At 37.6% G+C, this 20,266-nt stretch overlaps 1 protein-coding gene across 3 annotated transcripts in view; it reads right to left on the bottom strand.

Moving 5' to 3' along the window:
• Window positions 1–558: 558 nt before the first annotated feature.
• The window catches only part of GALNT14 (polypeptide N-acetylgalactosaminyltransferase 14), a 306,041-nt gene continuing 286,333 nt past the window's right edge, over window positions 559–20,266 (bottom strand). For all 3 annotated transcript variants that reach the window (XM_026681830.2, XM_087965206.1, XM_087965199.1), the window contains 4 exons: window positions 18,486–18,569; window positions 17,200–17,344; window positions 4,450–4,569; window positions 559–2,930 (listed from right to left, as the gene is read on the bottom strand). In XM_026681830.2, coding sequence (XP_026537615.1) covers window positions 2,772–2,930; window positions 4,450–4,569; window positions 17,200–17,344; window positions 18,486–18,569 — 508 coding nt within the window. In that variant the 3' untranslated portion in view covers window positions 559–2,771. The remainder of the gene's footprint in view (window positions 2,931–4,449; window positions 4,570–17,199; window positions 17,345–18,485; window positions 18,570–20,266) is intronic.

Genomic DNA, 20,266 nt, shown 5'->3' with positions numbered 1-20,266 from the left:
GAGTGGAGCTTTCTCTTTTATGGCATCCACTTAAGAATTTCTCTCCTGAGGGATGCTTGATTGCTCTGTTCCACATATTGATTTCCTCCAGAAAATGATTAAAAATATTAATGGGATAACTTCTTCTCCAAAAGTAGAAACCTTTAAAAGTTGTACATTCTTTATTTTGTGTTAAGTTTTTTTTTAATGAGTTTTGTTTTTAATAGAGCTGTGGAGAGTTCTGGATGGGATTCCAAAAATTTGCTCAAAGAATGTAGGAACATGAATTTGGAATCTGTTGGCAACTCTTGAAAACAGCTGTGCAATTTCAGGAAAAGGCACTGCTGCTTTCAGGACTTGTAGACAAATGCTACATTCCTTGAAAATACCTTTTAGGAATCAAGCCTGATCAACTGTGCAAGCTTAGCTTTTATTATTTTTTGCCCTCGCTTGAATGTTTTCATTGTACTAGTTTTATTTAAGACTTTCCTCCCTCTTTTCTGTCTCTTTTTGGAGGATAAAGGGCATAGAAGCAAGCAAACAAACAAACAAGTAAATAATGAGACCATAACCTTCAAATAGCAAAATATTAATTTTATGATATGAAAATTTTCCTTATTCCAAGGTTTTTAAACCATGAAAGTCACATTACAATTACAAACAGCAGTTGGTTTTAGGTTCATCTGAGATCCCAGAGATGGAATAACAAAAAGTGTTAATCCGCCTTCTCAAATAGAGGCATGAATCACTCACAACACACACAGGCAGAACGTTTCTGTGTAGATTAAAAGGAGCTGTGACAGCAGGCTTCCTCTGCCCAGTATTTCAGTGCCCCTAACTGCAAGACCGGATTAGCTTCAACATATATAGAGGGCACCAGGCTGACATTTTAGAAGCAATCGTTGTCTGGAAATACGCACCATAAGTATGTAGATGGAGGTATTGTTATTTGCAAAATTAAATGGCATGTGCTGAAGAGAGCACTAGTTTAAACAATGATTCCTTTATGCTTAAAACAATTAACCTTCACCTATTGACCTAGGAATATGGAGAGGATTTCCTATGGTCCTTAAAAATGAACCAACACATTGCAACAAACATTATTGTTCTTTTTAGCTTAACCTGGTTCCTTGTAAGTCTTTAATCAGGTGGCAGACTGGAAAATTGCAACTAACTCAACACTTCCCCCATCCTTTTCTTTCTTATTTTCCCATCCTGCTTTTTAACAGAGAAATGCAGCTTTTATTTTCTTTTTGCAAGCATGGAAAAAAATTATGTTATGCCACAAAGTATAAAATCATTCACTAAGACTCCTAGGTCAGTGTCAGCTACTGTGAGAATTCTGCTTGGTTTCATTAAGACCCAGGTTTGGGTCAATTTGGGCTTCAGCTAAATGTTATGTACTTCCTATCATAAAGCCATATTCATATCTGGCCCACTCCTGATTTCAGTAGCATCACTGACTTCTGCATTGGTTCAATTCATTTCCCCACTTACGCTTCTATGATCTTCTGATCTGAACACTATCCAGTGATTTTGCTAAAATTGTTGCTGTTCTTATTTAGCAACCGCCTGCCACCCAACATAGAGACAACGTTGTCAGCAAAAAAATAACAAATGTGTATCTGCAAGTAATGAGATCTTGTCTTCCTCAAGTTTCTGTAAATTATTTATAGTTAGTTAGCTCAAGTGTTCAATCTTAAGGGGGTAGATGAAGAGGGGGTATTCGACAAGAAAACAAGATATAACTAATACCAGAAATTAACACGTTGGAACTGAGAGGTTGGTTACCATGTGATTTCCCCCTCCCCCAGGCCATTGGAAAAATGGAAGGAAATTACATGCTAATCTCCATCTACCTTCCACTTTGTATTCTCCTGGTCCTTCTTCATATCAGTTCTGGGGAAGTGAGAGGATGTGAGGCCAGTTATGTGCTGAATGCATGCTCTCTGCTGAGTTGGAATTGAGTCTTGTGCCCTCTCCCTCTCCAGGGGCCATTTGTGATTTTTGGACCAGGGTCCTTATATATTTCCATTTCTGAAAGAAACTTTGCACTGAAATTAGGATAAATATTTCCTCTTTTTCCTTCATACACACATAATCAGAGTTGAAGAAAAGTTCAAGATTTCACTTTCTTCTTCTGTTTCCCTGCCCCTCTCACATATACATTGATTTTAATCACACTACATACAATCTCTATTGCACAAAAACAGGGTTCACATTCAAATTCTCAAGTGCAATATAGCGTATTTCAAACTTATTCAGAGATGTGCTTAGTTATACCAATTCAAAGTGCAAGATTTGTTGGCCTTTTCTAATCTTTCCCACCATGACCATGCATGTGCTTTTACAAGATTTAGCTTCTCTTTTCTCCATCTTTCTTCCATTAGAATCACCTTGCTCACTTATTATTTTTCAAGGATTTTCAATAACCTTTGTAACAAAGACAATTAAATTTTGCACTTCTCAATTTCAGAAAGTTTCCTTCTCAAAAACAAGGTCATAATTTGCTTCAGCTAACAGATGAATGTTACCGAAATATATTTCTAGATTAAATTGTGGTGTTCTTAACAGTACACACATATCACCCCCAACCTGGGATAGTTACTACTCTGGTCTTAAAAGCAGCAGTTGTGAGCCTTTCTTCAACCTCAGCACAACTGCATGTTCTTTTTCTTTGACCTGCCCCACAGAAAAGCAAGTCCATACCAATCCCTAAACTGGACAACAGCCTTGCCAGTTTCTGACAAAGGTCCTTCCAGATGAGCTTGATGGTGAATTGATAGATGAGATCAGGACATCACCATTTCCCACCGCTGACTCATTGCTGTGCTTTCACATGGGTTAATGACCACTTCTCTCATGCTCTCACTGCTATCTCCCACCATTTCTGTGTCCAGGCAATAGCGGGTAGCCATGTGCTCAATATGAGAACCAACTTTATTCCAGCGCTATTAAAAGAAAAATGGGAAATTCAGATTAACCTTATCTTACATTTAAGATCCTCTTCCCATTAAAATATTAAACCTACTGCAATGACCAGGGCATTATTTTTCTGCAGGCAGGCAAAGACTGCTATCTCTCACTATGCCATGGAGAAAGAGTTTGAGGGAGTTTCAGGAAAAACGTAGTCTGCTGACTGATATCTCCCCAATCCAAAGGGGTTACCTGGGGAGCAGTCTGATTATTGAACCAAATAGAATTCCTAGCTCATGCTTTATGAGGTATGACAGCTGTTGAACAGTTTCTTGAGTTGCATCAATACGGTAAACAAAGAGAACAATTATTTAAGAAAAGCAAGTGGAAATTCAGTACCCAAACTTCAGGAATTTTGCAAAGTGCTCACAGAAATGCTGATTATAATAGTTTGTTGTTGTTCATCACTTCTTTGTGATCCAATAGATAATAGTTCACTAAGATTTCTATTAGTAATTCTAAGCTCATGCTAGTAATATCATAACAATGTCTAACCATTTTATCTTCTGTCAGCCTCTTTTAAAGAATCTATACAAAGCCAAAGTATTACCAAAATATGTGGAAAATATATTCTTATTGCCCAACATATCATTTAAAAAAGCTGCTTCAAAATCTTTCAACTGTTATCTGTACGGAAACCAACATAATAAGGATGAAGCAATGGATAGGGATGAAGCAATAAAGCATGTCACACATTTGGGAATAAATGGTTCATGTGTGCAATCATTTGTTGGCAAATGACGCATCATGATGAATCCTATCTGGTTTATCCTAACCTTGCATCAATTTTTGGGAAAAAACCAATCATAGTTAGCTATTGGACTATTGCCACAACTTTGCTTATAATTGATATAATTTTGCTTTTAACTATTGCCTCTTAAATTTTAAATCAAGCCTAATGTGTGATATGATTGTTGATAGCATCAGGCATCAATGTTTGGCACCTAGACAATATGACTGTGACGCAGTGGCGCAATGGTTCGCATGCAATACTGCAGGCTACTTCTGCTGATTGCTGGCTGTCTGCAATTTGGCAGTTTGAATCTCACCAGGTTCAAGGTTGACTCAGCCTTCCATCCTTCTGAGGTTGGTAAAATGAGGACCCAGATTGTTGGGGGCAATATGCTGACTCTGTGAACCACTTAGAGAGGGCTATAAAAGCACTGTGAAATGGTATATAAGTCTAAGTGCTATTGCTAGTGCTATGATGTGACTAACTTTCAGACCTTTGACATTTTTAACTATCCTAATCCAAGCAAAACCAAGTAATTTTTGACATTTTCCAAATGATTTTCAATGGTATCAATGACCATTCCCCCCCCACAAACATTATTACTCTTAGAGTATGGCATGGTCTTTCTGGATTAGAACAGCAGATAAGCTCCAGTAAATCAATAAAAAGAAATGAACCAAAGAAAGGGGGGGGAAAACCCTTACATCAATACTAATACACTACACTGGAGGAGATTTTAACAGCTCTGATCTTGGTCTCACCTGCTTGCCATCCCCTTCTTTGCAAGGCAAAAGCATCACCTGGGAACCTGGAAAGAGGGTATATATGGACAAGCATAACTGTTGAAAGTGGATTTGCTGGTTATATGTATATATCCATTCCTGAAACAAAGAAGAATGCATTAAACTGATAGTCTTACTTCTCAACATATTTCTTTAATTAAATTAATTATATCTTGCATTTTCTTTCCTATTCAGTGTTAATTTCTTTCCAACTACTTTCTCACTTTTGAATAAATCATTAAAAGCATAGGGTTTTTTTTCCCAACCAATTCATTTCTTTGAGTCTATTAACACTCAAGTAGGTTTCATCAAGTGGGAGGATACAAAATATGCTGATTTATACACCATTAGCCCCTAACATGGCTATAATGTGCGATTCTTTGGGATCTTTTTAGATAACACAGGATAGGAAAAGACCCAAGTATCAAAAATTTTATCTATTAAATTGTTATGCACAAAACATTAAAATATTAAATATTAATATTTAAAAATAGCATCCTTCCCCTCATCCCTTCTCTCACTTCTGCCAGGAGGACATTAACAGTAGCTAGCACACAAATAAAATGAAAATAATTTTAAAAGGAATAGAAGCAATTATAATTTTGTGAGGTGAATTTAATATATCTGGCTGAAAAGTAACCTGTTTCCTGAAAGTGACATGAATACAGGTAGTCCTCAACTTACAACAGTTCATTAGTGACCGTTCAAAGTTTCAACGGCACTGAAAAGAACAACTTATGATCATTTTTAACATTTATGTCCTTTGCAGCATCTCCATGATCATGTGATCATGTGATCAAAAATCAGATGCTTGGCAACTGGTTCATACTTATAGCCATTGCTGTGTCTCAAGGTCATTGATCACTTTTTGCAACCTTTTGACAAGCAAAATCCATTGGGAAACCAGGTTCACTTTACAGCTTTGTTACTAACTTAACAATTACAGTGATTCACTTAACAGCTGTGGCAAGAAAGGTGTAAAATGTAGCAAAACTCATTTAACAAATGACTCACTTAAACAACAAAAAATTTGGCCTCAATTGTGGTCGTAACTTGAGGGCTACCTGTAAGAATCTCTAGGAACATAGCAGTCTTCTAAGTTTATAATAAAATGATTTGGTCCTTCAATATCAGGCTCTGACAGTTTGCCATTATTAAAATGTAAAATCTACACACTGTAGATGTTGTACTGGGAAACACTACAGTTATTTTACCCTCAAATAATGTCACAGTATTATATATGACATAACATAGTTACTATAATTGAACCTTGCTGATTAGCGTGGATCAGTATAAGCATTTTCCTTAATATGGTACAGAACACAGAAACAAAAACCGTTATTTGCTTTTCTCACATAAAACAGTTTTATTGTACAAAATCTTATTCTACTACCTTTCTATAAGTTTACAATTATTTTGCTTCTATTCTTATTTAACCTATATGCTCCTATGTCTATCTCCTATGTCTATGTTCCTATTCCTGTTCTTATTCCTACCTATTTAACTAGTAGTTATTTCTTCTTTAAATCTTTCCTTTTCCACTCAGGACTTCAGCTCTTGTAGGCAATCTCAGTCTATTTGCATATGATAACTCTTTTTTAATTCACTTACAGACTTGCCAGTCTTTTCTTTCCCCTTCCCTTCTCCTAGCACTCAAGAGTTCTGGTTTGCAGATAGCTCACTATTTCTGGAGCTGGTTTGTAGATAGCTTTGCACCCAAGTTGCTACACACAGTGTAGACCAGGGGTGTCCAACCTTGGCAACTTTAAGACTTGTGGACTTCAACTCCCAGAATTCCTCAGCCAGCAAAGCTGGCTGAGGAATTCTGGGAGTTGAAGTCCACAAGTCTTAAAGTTGCCAAGGTTGGACACCCCTGGTGTAGACCCTTGTTTGGGCTCTTCCCCATCTCTCAGCTTTGCTTCTCAGCTGGTCTTGAAGATCAAAAAATTGACGTTTTCAGTTTTCTCTGAAGACTGCTCTGACATGCTGGCCTTTGGGTAGGAGTGTTTCTTTTATACATTTTTGCTATCCTGTGGGCTGAAATCTTTTCTCCCAGGAGAAAAGTTTGTTTTAAGGTCCCAGATCTTTTCTGGGCATTCATCACACCACCTTTACTACCAATTTATTTAAATATTTCTCTGTCTTATCCCCAACAGGATAGAAAATCTGCACATATACCTGGCGCTACAGGAGCTTTCATTAATGGTGCTTTATCTTGTGGCCCATTTTTCTGGATTAGTTAGCCCTCTCTTCCTGATTTACAGTGATAATTGCTATCTCCTCTATTCCTGGCCACAGAATCACTAAATAATGTCTGATCCCTGCCTATATGTCTTCGTACAGGCAGGGATCAGCATTTTCATGAGCTACAGTATTTGGAGAATTTTTTCTGTATACTTTTGAGATGCCACTATTTGTTCATGTTTTTCTTTAGCTTTCTTTTGTCCGTGTTTTTCTTTAGTTCATGTTTTTCTTTAGTTTAGTAGTATATAAATATCAGGTTAGTTAAATATCTAACCTGATATTTATATACTACTAAAACTCTATTTTTTTTTGTAACCTTCAATTAGGTGAAACAGCATATGACAGGGCACTGAATCAACTGATCTCTAATGGGCTAATTAAAAGAAAGCATCCAAAACCCATTATTCCAGCAGATTGAAATTGGCACAGTTGTGGCTGCTACAGCAGCACCGGGATGCCACAGTCAACTTTGGTCATGTGATTGTCATTTCCAATGTTCCCTGCCATCTTTCCACAAAAGTTAACAGGGTAAAGCCATGTAATTTCTCTCCTTGGTTACTCCATTCTTTCTTTTCTTCCATAGTGGAAACTTTTACAAGTCCATTTTTCTTAAAGCCTTTCTTGTAGTCCATTTATCCCTTCAAGTAACATTTACTTTTCAAGCTACTAAATAATTTGTTTTGCTAAGAACACATTAACTTGCTCCTTTCTCAGGGTGATGTTCTTGTATCCCAAAGTGTACATTGGGGGTAACACCTGGAGGAATTGCTCCAGGACTACCAGGTTTTCCTCCTTGGTTCCTTCACCAGGTCATTTTTTTCCAAGATCAGCTATGAAGCCCACTTCATCCTTCCTGAGAATGTTAAGGATATTCACAAAACCTTTGTTGGTATGTTAAATCTGTTACCTCATACCAATACAAAATAACTTCTTTTGCTGTTTTGTGGTCTGTTATTTCCCATGCTAGTAAACTGGTATAAACCCTAAGTGCTTTTTTCAGTTAGGCATTCTTCCTCTGGCTATTTATAAGCCATAATATCTACCTCAAATGTAACAAAATATGATTCTAATATATTTCTCATCTAAGTTTTGGAAAGATATCTCATAAGGTCCATCCCTTGTTACCTCAGAAACTGAATTTGGAGAGATGTTTCTCCACTGAGGATTCAATTCCTTTAAGAAGCACTATAAGGTCTTTCAACTCTTCTCTTCAGATCTCCCTTTCCAATCTGTCTTTCTCTAAGCAGTCTCTTTGCTCAGTTTCCCTCCATAAACTATTTTTCTCCTCTTTTCTGGGAGCTTTCCTTGGCCCTTCCTCTTATCTTTTAGCCATCACTCGTCTCTCTTCTTGTTGCCACAGCATATGCCTCCTCACTAACACTTATCAGGGCTTCAGATGGATGTGGTTTACTTCCCGGGTTGGCTCTCCCTCCACAGATTCCAGTTCATCCTCTTTCTCTATTTCAAGCTGCCTTATGTAAGTTGTTGGATGAGTCATGTGCTGAGATACTCCTACTTGCCTCTAGATCTCAAACACTTTGTCTTCCAGTCTTTTCCCCCCTACAACAAGATTATCCTTTCCTTTTTCCTTGCAAGCCTTTTATTCTTTATGTTTGGATACCAAACCATATCCCATCATTGCTACCGTTTGTTAAGGGTTTTTCTTCATGTAGTAAGTACACAGAAACAAAGGCTGTACTTATTTTTCCACACACAAAATGACTTTATTGTACAGAATTAAACTGATAATTTTCCTGTTACTAGAAGTTACAACTATTCTATTTCTATTCTTGTCTAATCTATACATGTATGGCAATGTATGAATGACCTTGGGGAAAGAGACAAGGCAGACTGTCTACAAAACAATAAGATAAAAAAAAGGCAGGAGCCCGCAGTCACTGTCTCTTAACAGCCACAGAAAGAAATTAGGAAAGGCCTGCCCTAATGGATCAAGTAGTTAAAAGTAGAGGTGGGAGCTCTATGCCTTCAGACTTTCACATTTCTGTTAAATGTAGCTTACAATAAAGTAGAATTAATTCATCTTGTCATATTTCCTGTCTGGTTTACCTGGGAGGCCTGACAATACATTCCTACCTCTGTTTCTTTTCCTATATTAACACTATGTTTCCTTATCTTAGCTATTTCTTCTTTAAATCTTTCCTTTTTCCCCAGGTCTTCAACTCTTGTGGCCAATCTCAGTCATTTGCATATTAAAACTCCTTTTCATTTCTTTATAAACTTGCAAATGGACTTTTCTCTCCCCACTTCACTCCCCCAGCACTCAAGAGTCCTCTATTTCTGGAGCTGGTTTAGAGAGCTCTGAATCTGGCTTTGTGGGATTGCTTGGGCTTCCAGACTCTTGTTCAGGCATTTTTCCTCCCCCATCTCTCAGCTGGTCCTGAAGATCCAAAAACTGAAATCTTCTCTTGTTCTCTTGAAGACAGCTGTTAAGATGCTTGCCTTTGGGTAACTGTTCTCTGGGCTTATTTTTTTTCCTTGACACATCTATCCTTGACACACTTGTTTTCAGTTTTATAGAACAAACTCTCCAATTAGGGAGATGATGGGGCTATTTTAACCCTCCTTCTGAGGTGGCACCTAAACTCTGGTTCCTAGGCATGAATTCAGTCTTCCATAGACAGCACTAAGTTACACTAAGTTACTCTGCTAGATTAATATGAGCTAGAGCTACAGATTCTTCAGCAAAGATACTGAGTCAACTAAGATAATCATTTTGTGTTTTTAGGCAATCCAAACTGAGTCTAGAATAAATGTGCATGTTGTGATACTAAGACAATATACTGCAGAGCTAATCCCCTTTTATTTCTTGACAGTGCTGCTGAAATGATTTGCAAATAATGAAATGCTGCAAGTTCAGGCACCTACACAACAGCTTCTTCTTGTGTGCAATCAATTCAGAAAAAGATTTCCTCATCTCCCGTGTATGCAACCATTTTTACCCACCCCACCCCCCAGGTTGTGGAAACTGGTTGTTCAAATTTTGAAAGGAATTAATGTCTTCCTTCTGGATGAATGACCAGGGGTAATAAAGAGGTTTTCTAACAGGTGTCTGTTAAGAGTACAGTGTTAGGAACAAAACAAGGTAAAGCAAGAACATGGTGGATAAAGTCACTTCCACCCCCACCCAGCCCCATCCTGCCCTCCTTAGCAAGTAACATCCCTTAACAAGTGATTTCTATATTTATCTATCTAGGGTCACCATCTGGTTCACATCTGATTAAATGGCAAGGAAGAGAAAAGGCTGTGATGCTAGGCAAAAACAGACATGCCAAGAAGAGCCCAAGATGGTACTTCACATTCATTTCTAGAATTCATTTTGATGCTGAGGAGCAATGACAGGTGTCACCTTGAATGATGTTAGAGCCTTGAAAAATAGTCCCTAGCCTCTGACAGTGTTAATGTATCTGAATTTTCTGTAGAGAAAATAGTTAGCATGCAAAGCCCCTTGGAGCATGAACCTTCTCACACCTCCTCCTCCTAGTCTTCCTCTATTTATTTCACATTCAATTTCAGCACTTTTTCTTTTCTTTTTTTAACTAGAAACAAGCTTGCTTTTTGACAAGGCGAAATGCCTCTGCTACTGCACCATGTTCGTCTGCAAATATTTTTTCCACCAGTTATACAAAAGGACTTTTCAAAGCTCCCTTAACACATCTGGTGCAGCAGTAAGAGAAGCAGCATTGTCAGGGTATTTCTTTGTGGTGAAGACATTCATTTAAACAAAGAACAGAAAAAGGTTAGAGACCAAGACAATCTCTCAGCATTGGAATAAGGCAAGTTAACAAGACAAACAAAAATTTGTCAAAAATCTAACAGAGATGCATTCAATACCGTAAGATGCCCTTTCATTATCTGGATTAGACAGTGGCTGGAAAAGAAGTATTCAGATTCTATTTCAGCTATTGCTCCCAAAGAAACATTATGCTTCTTAATTGATAGACATTCATTTAGATCATGGAGGGCAAGCAATGGTTACTGATGGCTTCCAATTTGGCCCATTGCGTAAGATAACTTCATTGTCCTGGAAATGTTGCCTGCACAACAGTGTGCATTCCTGGCAATCCACCATTCAGCTATGGGAGAGTAGGGGGAAACTGGGGAATTTTAGATGGAAATAGACCAGTGGATGCATGGCTTTACTTGTTCTACTTTGATTCATTCAATGGGACTGACTGAAAATCCTTAGCTGCACTATATCCTATGATTCCATCACAAACTTAATATTGATCTTCATAGACCTTTTGTTGGCATTCAAAGCCCCCCCCCTCCCCACCAAACTAATCATTGCAAACATTCTTGCCCGCTGTTATCTCTGAATTTTTCTTGGAAATTACACAGCCAGAAGTTCACCGTTTGGAGGGCTGAGAATGAGTGCAGTTTTCTTGTGAAGGTTTCTGCATTCCTTGCCATACAATCCACACTCCTCTTGGCCCTTTCAAATGGTGAGTGATGGCATTGGTGGAGTGCAACTCTTTTGGGGCAGGCAATGCGAGGCAATGGCCCCTTCTCTTAGGCCTTCTCCAGCTAAATTGCACTCAGGATTGGAAAACAGGATTGGAAAACCACAAATGTGACAGAAAAGATACTGTGCTGGAATGAGCTTTTCTGGGCACCTTCTTCCCCTCTCAGATAAACAGAATCTTTGGCTTCCAAATTCTCTAGATGAAGTTTGATGACAGCCATATGCTTGGGGGAGTGTAATAGGTTTATCTCTGCATACAATTCTTTATGTGCTCCCTGAAGCATACCATAGAGATACTTGGCACTGGGGAGGCAGCCAATAGTTCTAGCATCAGGATGAATCTTTCACAAGTTTATATAAAAACATTACACTAACTAACTGGGTGATGATTCAACCCTGTGAGAAGGGGTTCTGAGAGGCAGACTGTGGAGTGAGGAGGAGGAGGAGGAGGAGGAGAAGAAGAAGAAACAGCTATAGTTAAGAGGCTGCAGTCCTGCTGGCTTACGGAATGAAAGCTTTTCTCTGAGACTTTATAGAATCATTTCATTGCTGCTGCCACCAGCGTGTTGAAGTGTATCCAGGCCTAACAGGCTTCTCATTCCTTTTCTATAGCTTGTCTGGTTTTTTGGAACTGCTAATGATTAATGGGTTTATAAAATGAATCCCAGATTCAGAAATCTGTTGCAAGAAGGTTACTGCAAACTTTAATATCATGTGCTCTAATGGAAAGCCAGTGCATCAGCCAAAGAGTGACATCTTCATTAGACAAAAGCAGGGCAAAATTATGATCAATTATTTACCCTCCAATGCATCTCTCTGGCAAACTGCTAAATCAATCAATTGCCTTTCACAAATGAGACATAAACAAGGCCAAAGAATGCCAAACAGTGTGCTCAGTTCCAGGAGTCTGCAATCCTATGGAAGAAGAGATTGTGAACCACTTTCTGCAGATACTAGGAGGCAATTATTTGCTCAGTAGAAAAAAATGACTGTGAGGAACATGATCGATCCGATTTCACGATGTATTATTGGAGCATTTTTCAGGATGAAAACTCGAGGTAGCCAGAGAAAGGAATTGTTAGGGGACTCTGAACAAAAGGGGTGGAAATTCTTCACAAATAATAAATAATAAATACTCAAACACACAATAAAGCCACTGGCACAGATGAATCTGAAAAGACACCAGATCCTGTTTGTCTCTTAGGATAGCTACATGCTGAGGCAGCAATAACACAGCAGGAGAGCTCTCCTGCTTTCACACCATTTTTTTTTTAACTCGGCAAGCTTTAATGTTTTGATTTTCTCCCCTATTTCCTTGGCTATACTTTTTAAACCTTTCTTTACTGTTCTGTTGTTGTTATAATATTTTAAATCACTTAATCCAAATAATGCATGAATTAGAAAAATGAAAACATAAATATTCTTAGGTAGGCAAATGCTGAATACATCAAATTTCACTAGCCTGCCCCCCCTCTCCCTCTCTCTCCACCTCCAATTTGACACTTTCAGATGTATTGGAAATACTTCCATAATTAGTAGCTATTATAATATTTGTGGGCTGAGTTTTGAATTATTACAGTTTCAACACATCTGGAAAGTGCTTGGTTATGGAAAAATTATAGTGGAAGAAATATTAACACAAACATGGCCATAGTAGAACAGGAGATTTGTCTCCATTTTTCTCAGATACAATTTACTTCTACTCTCAAAGGCAAACTGTCCTTGAAAACTGTCTCTTTCTTCTCATTCATAAAGTGTTTCAGGAGATTACAAACAGCAATACAATGCTGACCTATCCTTTGAGGAGTTCTTTACCAGGTCTGTTTTTAAAGAGTTTTGAAACTGAAAAAATATGTAAATATGTCAGTTGGATTTCCATGTACTTTTCCATGTAAAGCACACAGCCTGATGTAAGAGTCTGAGAGTTCTAATTCAAGCTTCCATGGCTGCCTTGTTTTCTGAATTGGTACTTATGGAGAACAGCACGTTTTGCAAGGACACAGCTCTTCCCAGAGAGGATTTGAGGATCTACACACTGTATTATATCCCTTGGCATTAGAAAATATTTCCTATGAAGTCATTTTTGCAGATACTTTAATTATTAAACTAGTGGCACTGGAAGCTGCTTGGAGGGAAGTAATGCAAACTTAAAGCACCCTGTGACTTTAAAAGACTCATCATAAAGAGCAAGATCCCTGCTGTACAAGCTATCATTATTTATTTATTAGGCTAATGACTGGCTAATGGCCTCAAAAGAACAAGGGAGAGAAAGGCTAAAGTGCTGGAGCAGCATGTATGGTCTTTTCCTCATGATCTTGCGAACTCTGGTCATAGCAACCTAAGTAATACCATCAGTATTTTAGTCTGAATAACAGCATATCAAAAAGAAATTCATTGGTTTCTGCTTTATGTGGAATTTTCTTCCTCCTGGACATTCATTAAAGCCAGAGGCTCTTTTCCATAAATCAGAAAGAAGTTCTTATGGGTCTTTGTTTAATGATGGGTACTGCTGGCAGAAAAAGCTCTAATGTGTAATATTTCTCCCCACCATTAATTTGATTGTGTGTCTGAAACATATTTCCTAATACTATGGAGAGCCTCCAGTTATTTCTACATTGAAAACCGTTTTTTAAAAATGAACTAGTAAACTTTTTATACTGAAGATATTGTACTGTACTGCGATGAACAGGGTAACTTCATATTTCATTCTTCGGTGACTGGAACAGGATCACAAGGACTACCCAGACAAAATACAGGGAAAAGAAACCAAGGTCTGTCATACTCCTAGATATACAAAACAATATTTCCTTTCCTGAACTGTTGAAATTTCACAGTGAAGGCCCTGTTTTCATGAATAGTTATATGAGATTTTATTTTTGCTGAAATCAAAGTACATATTCAACACAGGTAGTCCTCAACTTACAACCACAATGGAGCCCAAAATTTATGCTGCTAAATGAAACCATTGTTAAGTGAGTTTTGCCCCAAAAGGGAAGAACTGAACCAGTAGTAACACCGGTTGAATTCCACCCCTGATCTGAATGTAAATCACGTGACCATGGAGATGCTACAGTGGTCATAAGTGTGAAAAATGGGTCATAAGTCACTTTCCCAGTGATTTGTAACTTTGAACACTCACTAAATGAACTGCTGTAAGTTGAGAACTACTTGTATAATTTTAGCATAGGTGGAGGGGGAAGACAGAGCATACCTTCGGATGTTCCTGTGGTTGTAAGTGGCACCTAATTGTTAATCTGCTCCAAAGAATACTCTCTGATTGACACCGCATATTTTCCTTTTGCTGATTGGGGGAGAACGAGGTAAGCTTCATTAAGCTCCTTTTACTTTAATAGGCAATTTAATGGTGAAGGAACACAGAGTATGAACTTCACATATTGCTGCAATTCAGTACTTTTTTTTAGAAATAGGAAAAAAGAGTAAATAGGTCTGAAAGATGGGAGGAATTTATAACTCTCCTTTCATTCCTTTCTTATTTGAAAAACTATTGATTGATTGCTTATTGTACCCTATGATTATCATTAAGTGTTGTACCTTATGATTCTCGGCTCCTGATGAATGTATCTTTTCTTTTATGTACACTGAGAACATTTGCACCAAGACAAATTCCTTGTGTGTCCAACCACACTTGGCCAATAAAGTATTCTATTCTATTCTATTCTATTCTGTTCTGTTCTGTTCTGTTCTGTTCTGTTCTGTTCTGTTCTGTTCTGTTCCGTTCCATTCTTATTCTTATTCTTATTCTTATTCTATTCAATGGGCCAAAATAGCTTGCTTTTTTTTTTAGTACTGCTTTTTTTTTTAGTCTGTTGAGATTGATGCAGCATATAATAGAGATCCAGTTTGGAGTAAGAGGTTAAGGTGATGGTAGAGGACTGAGAAGATTTAGTTTTAAGCCTATCAACTATGGAAGTTCACAAAGGGTGATCAATAAGTGCCAGCTGTCCCCAGCTTTTCACCTTGATGGCCCACCCGGCATGGGGGAGGGGGCGTATGAGTGGCAGGTGCATGGCTCCATTGGTGTGAGCAGCAGGCACACACGCCCTCCGTTTTGCATGTGAGTGGAGGGCACTGGTGCACAAAGCTCCACTTTCATGAGCAGAAGGAACATGAGCGGACAGTGCTTGTGCTCACGTGTGAAGCTCCACTAGCGCAAGCGGAGCTTCACACATGAGTACAAGCATCCTCCGCTCAAGCACCCCCCACTCAAATGAGTCGAGCCATTGCTCATCCAACCCAGTTTTAAACAGGCCATGGCCCGGTAGTGGGCCATGGCCCAGTGATTGGGGACCCCTGATCTATCTCAGTGATTGTTGTGGGGAGAAATGTCAATGTTATGTACTGAACTTTGAGCTCCTGGAGGAAAAGTAGAACCGGGATGGGATTCTACTGGTTCTGTCTGGCTCTATAGAACCGGTAGCTCTGAAAAGCAGCAGACATAGAACCGGTTCTATGTCTGCTGATGTTTTGGCCCACCCGCCCACCTGACCTTTATTTCCTGACCTTTATTTCCTGCTTTTTCAACCTCAGCTGCTGTGCAAGGCACAGCTGTGGTTGAAAAAGCAGGAAAAAAGTGCTTTTTCAAACGCTGCTTCTCTGCACTCAGCGCTGCTCAGCTGTCCAGGCAGCAAGCTGATGACGATTTACAGGTGCGCACAGTGTGCAGGGAAGCACATCGTAAATCACCAAACCTCGTAAATCACCGAACCGGTAGTTAACCCTGTCGGATCCCACCCCTGAGTAGAACACAAATCTAAGTGACAAATAATAAAGGGTATTTCTGCTGGAAAGGCTGTTGTGCCTTACAGCTAAGGAATTCAAGATTCTGTGCACCACAAGCAAAACTGCTAATGTAGATGTTTGAGGAACAGATTAGTAAATAATGTCCCTGGCTTCATGGGAAGACTTAATCATAAGGCAACTTCTTTGCACACAAACTTATCATCTTCAGATGATAATGTTACATTCCAGAAAAATACTAGCAATGGAATATTTGTAGGGAATCTGACAGCTTACAGACATATCTTGTGGAAGAATCTTTTATACATAAATATTTTACAACTTAGCTACCAACTAGGAAATCAGCTCTCATCAGTTCTTCTAATCTGAATCAAAGAAAACAAATTCCAAAAAGCAATTAAAACACAGATTATCTAAACATTATCCAAGGTAAACAGCTCTCTGCTTATAAATAATCAGCATCTCAATGACAAGCTTATATGCACAAGATTTATGTGAGCAAGCAATGTTAGCAAAGAGAAGACTTTTAAAAATATACAAGCTTATATAGGTGTCTTCAGATTTTCATGAAATATATGTATTTTCTATTCTTTCCATGCCTAGGTTTTCTGCAGTCTGGCCTCCTAGAAATGTATTGGGATAAGCTGGCTGGGAAGTTTAAAAGTAGTCCAAGGACAATATATATATATATATTGCTGCTATCAGTAAAATTGAAGTATGTTCGTTTTTGGAAGCCTTGTTTATAACTCTTCTGAAACCTAGAGCTTATAACAAAGGACGCTTGTATAGTGCACCCTGGTCATCTTGGGTTTCAAAGATGTACATTCTTATCCAACATACATATCATGGAGCATTTTGTTATATGTTAAGATCATGGAACAAAGATTTTTTTGTTATTTTTTTTGCTATTTGCGTTCAATCACTCCTTAGGTAATGAAAAAAAAATCCAATTTGTTTATACTGTCATTTTGCTGATGTCCTTTATTTGATACTGTGTATTATTATCATTGATGTTTTAGAACTTTTAATGCTATTTTTTCTTGAGTGCCTTTAAAAAACAACAACCCACCCGTGGGTTTTGTTAATTGAGCATCCTGCCTTCCCAGCCTTAGTTTTATAGTTTACCATCAGCGAATAAGAGTTTTAGCCACCTCCACAATATAGATAAGGGCAGCATGTAATTGGAAAACCTGTGAATGAAGCTTTATGTTCCCTCTCAACCTGCTACACTTTAGAGAACTTACCTGTGCTGCTGCTGCTGCACCTTTGCTGGTGATGCAGGGGTTTAAGAGCACCACTGGAAACTCCTGTCCTTCGTTTTTCTGGGACTCCAGACACCTCTGTCTCTGCCGAATCATTCCCGTCTGGTACAGTGATTCTTCAGGAATTCTAAGAAAATAGATAAAATCTAAAGATTAACAATGTATTAAATAATTAACAATATTCACTCTGCATGTGTAAGATGAATAGAGTGCATTACTGATTTTAGAAGAAAGGCCCAGAATAAGGGCTATCGGTTTTCACCTCTAGCAGGCAACTCTACATTATAGTTGCTGACAATATAAAAGAGCCAATGCAGTAAAGCAAATGATTGCGGAATTTGATCTAAGGAAAACTGACATCAGTGTCCTTTTCTGTTCTTTTTGGTCAATTTGATCAAACATTGCATAAAATATTTTAAAATAAACAAACATCCCCCAACAATTATCGTTATGAAATTTCATGGGTGATATTCCATTTACTTTGTTTTTTATTCCATTATGCTGTTTACTATCAACACATGCAATGGGCTCTTTAGAGGAGAGACAGGATAAAAATGTAACTCTGCTAGAAACAGTGGTTTTTCAAACATATGTCAACTAATGATTTCAAAGTTGGGAAACTTTTAGAAAAGTATTTTGACATATAAAAATCTGAAGTGATAAGCCTGAATAATTGTATCAGTGCTGACATTTTAAGCTCTATCAGGAATGGGTTTTTTTTAAACTTAAATTAGTAAAAATAAACCAATAAACTAGTAAAAAAAACCTAACTAGTTAAAATTAGTTAAATTGGTTTAAATAAATAAATGTATGATTAACTTTGAAAAGAAGAAAATCTAATACAGCAATAACCAATACAGGTTGTCCTCAACTTACAACACAATTGAACCCAAAGTTTATGTTGCTAAGTGAAACATTTGTTAAGTAGTTTTGCCCTGTTTAATGACTTTTCTTGACACTGTTGTTAAGGGAATTACTACCTGTAGAGCTTACTTCTAAGAAAATGTGCATAGTGGGTCAGACTTAAAGTCATCCTGAAAGGCAAGAATGAGTACGTTTTTGTTTTCCAGTTGTTGTTGTAGTACTCCAATACCTATAATCCCTAGCTGATCTGGCTAAAGTGAGGAATGATGGGAATTTACAATGTACCATTTGGAAGGATGTAGTACTCATACTAGCTGAAAAACAAAATGAAATTTGTAAAATTTCATTCATGAAGCAAGTAACATATACTAAACATATATTTTTTTAAAAAAAATTAGTAGTACCTAAGCTCTGGATAGACATTTTCCAAATACCACTTGAATGTGTGACATTTCAAGGTTTTTCTCAGTTCCATTCTGCTTTGAATGCTGTTAAAAAGAGCATATTGGAAAATATAGTTAGGGCAGTGCATCTGGCTATATCTTTAATGGGAGTCAAGTTTCAGTGGGTCAGAAAAAAATTAGATTCCATTATAAATGAATGGAATCACAAAATAGAAGAATAATGTAGAAGCCACCCTCCTCCCCTCTCTTATTTCTCATGATAATCACACATTGCACTGAACCATCATTTTGCGTTAAGTTAAAATGTTGTGTGACCCCAGCCATTGTGGTTTCTATCACCAGTTTATGGCTTAGTGTTATGCATGAATCAAGATGCTTTGGTTTGCTCAGTAATGCAGTTAAAACAAATCCCAGCATAGCAGAATTAACACATGCAACACTGTATGTCTAATATTAACACATAAAGTAAAAGAAATAATCAACCTTAAAATAATGTTAAAATGCAATTAATGTAGTCCTAGCGTCTGTGTCATGAAAGATTAATAAGGCAAAATACAGCATACAAGGACTTTTCTTGTATGTCATTCTAATTTTTATTCTCAGCATAAAAAGGATAGAAATATATTGACTCTTCTAGCTAAATATTTATGCAAATGGATTCAGCTAATGCACAGAAAGCTTCAACTTCTCCATTTCTTTCCTCAAAGAATGTAGTAAATTATTTTATGACCTAAGTGCTTTACAGTTCAGAAAATTAACTAACTCTCTGGCATTAGTAGTAGTACTACTTAAAACGATGCTGTGCTTACTTTAACATGTAACCGTACTGAATTTCCAAAAGAGTTAATCAAGGGCATTAATTAAACTCAGCTGGCAACCCCCAGCAATTAGTTAGCAATTAGCTGATCTTATTTTTGGTCTTTTTGGTTTCCTTTTCCTCTGAATATCTGTGCTGGGTATACATAATCCTTGCTGGCTGTCCTCCTCTGATGATATTAGGGTTTTTTTTTAGCTGTCTGATTAATTTTTATTTACTTGTTAGCCTTTTTTTTCTTTTGCCAACTTGAGTCCATCTCCGAATGCTATTAATTTTCTGTATTTCTTAATTCTATAGCTCATTTCAATTTCTGTCCCTATGAGGGACACTATGTAAAAAAAACCACACACAAAACCATATCTCGTTCTTCTCTTAGCTATTTCCCAGGCTTGGGTTATCAGCTACAAGTAAAATTTGCAGGACTGGGAGATCACAGGATAGAACAATAGAAGGTATGTTACTTTCTCCATTTTGGAACAATCTGATTTGAAAACAACTGCATGATCCGAGTTCTTCTGAGGAGGCCCTTTCTACTATATTACCAGTACATGAAAGTTTGCATTCCTGCACTTGGAAATAGAATTTCACCAGTTGTACCCCAGCTGTGAAATATCTTATACAGGAAGGTTAGATTGGCTCCAAGTAGAAAGAAACAATTTTTGATTAAATCTGGGCCTACGTATATGGGTCGGATGATTGAGTAGCTGAAATTGAAGTAGACATGGACATAGGATTATATATTTTTATTACTGAAGCAGTTATGAGTCAGGACTGGAACCACAGGGAAATGGATTAATTTGTTCACTTTATGGTATGATAAAATTCCCACAAATGTTTTTAGCTTTGGCAATTTTCTCTAAGATAGCAGTGCTGCATGTATCTAACTGTGGCATATGTGACAGGAAGGCATGTTTGTGCACTTATATATTAACATAAATGAGAATCACCCATCTAATGAATGCTA

Source organism: Notechis scutatus, chromosome 1 (genome assembly GCF_049901735.1).
Source record: "Notechis scutatus isolate UNSWTSFEM ecotype Mainland chromosome 1, rNotScu1.2, whole genome shotgun sequence".
Classification (NCBI taxonomy): Eukaryota; Metazoa; Chordata; class Lepidosauria; order Squamata; family Elapidae; genus Notechis; species Notechis scutatus.
Note: the sequence above shows the minus strand (reverse complement) of the source record. Positions and strands in the feature narration are given on the sequence as shown.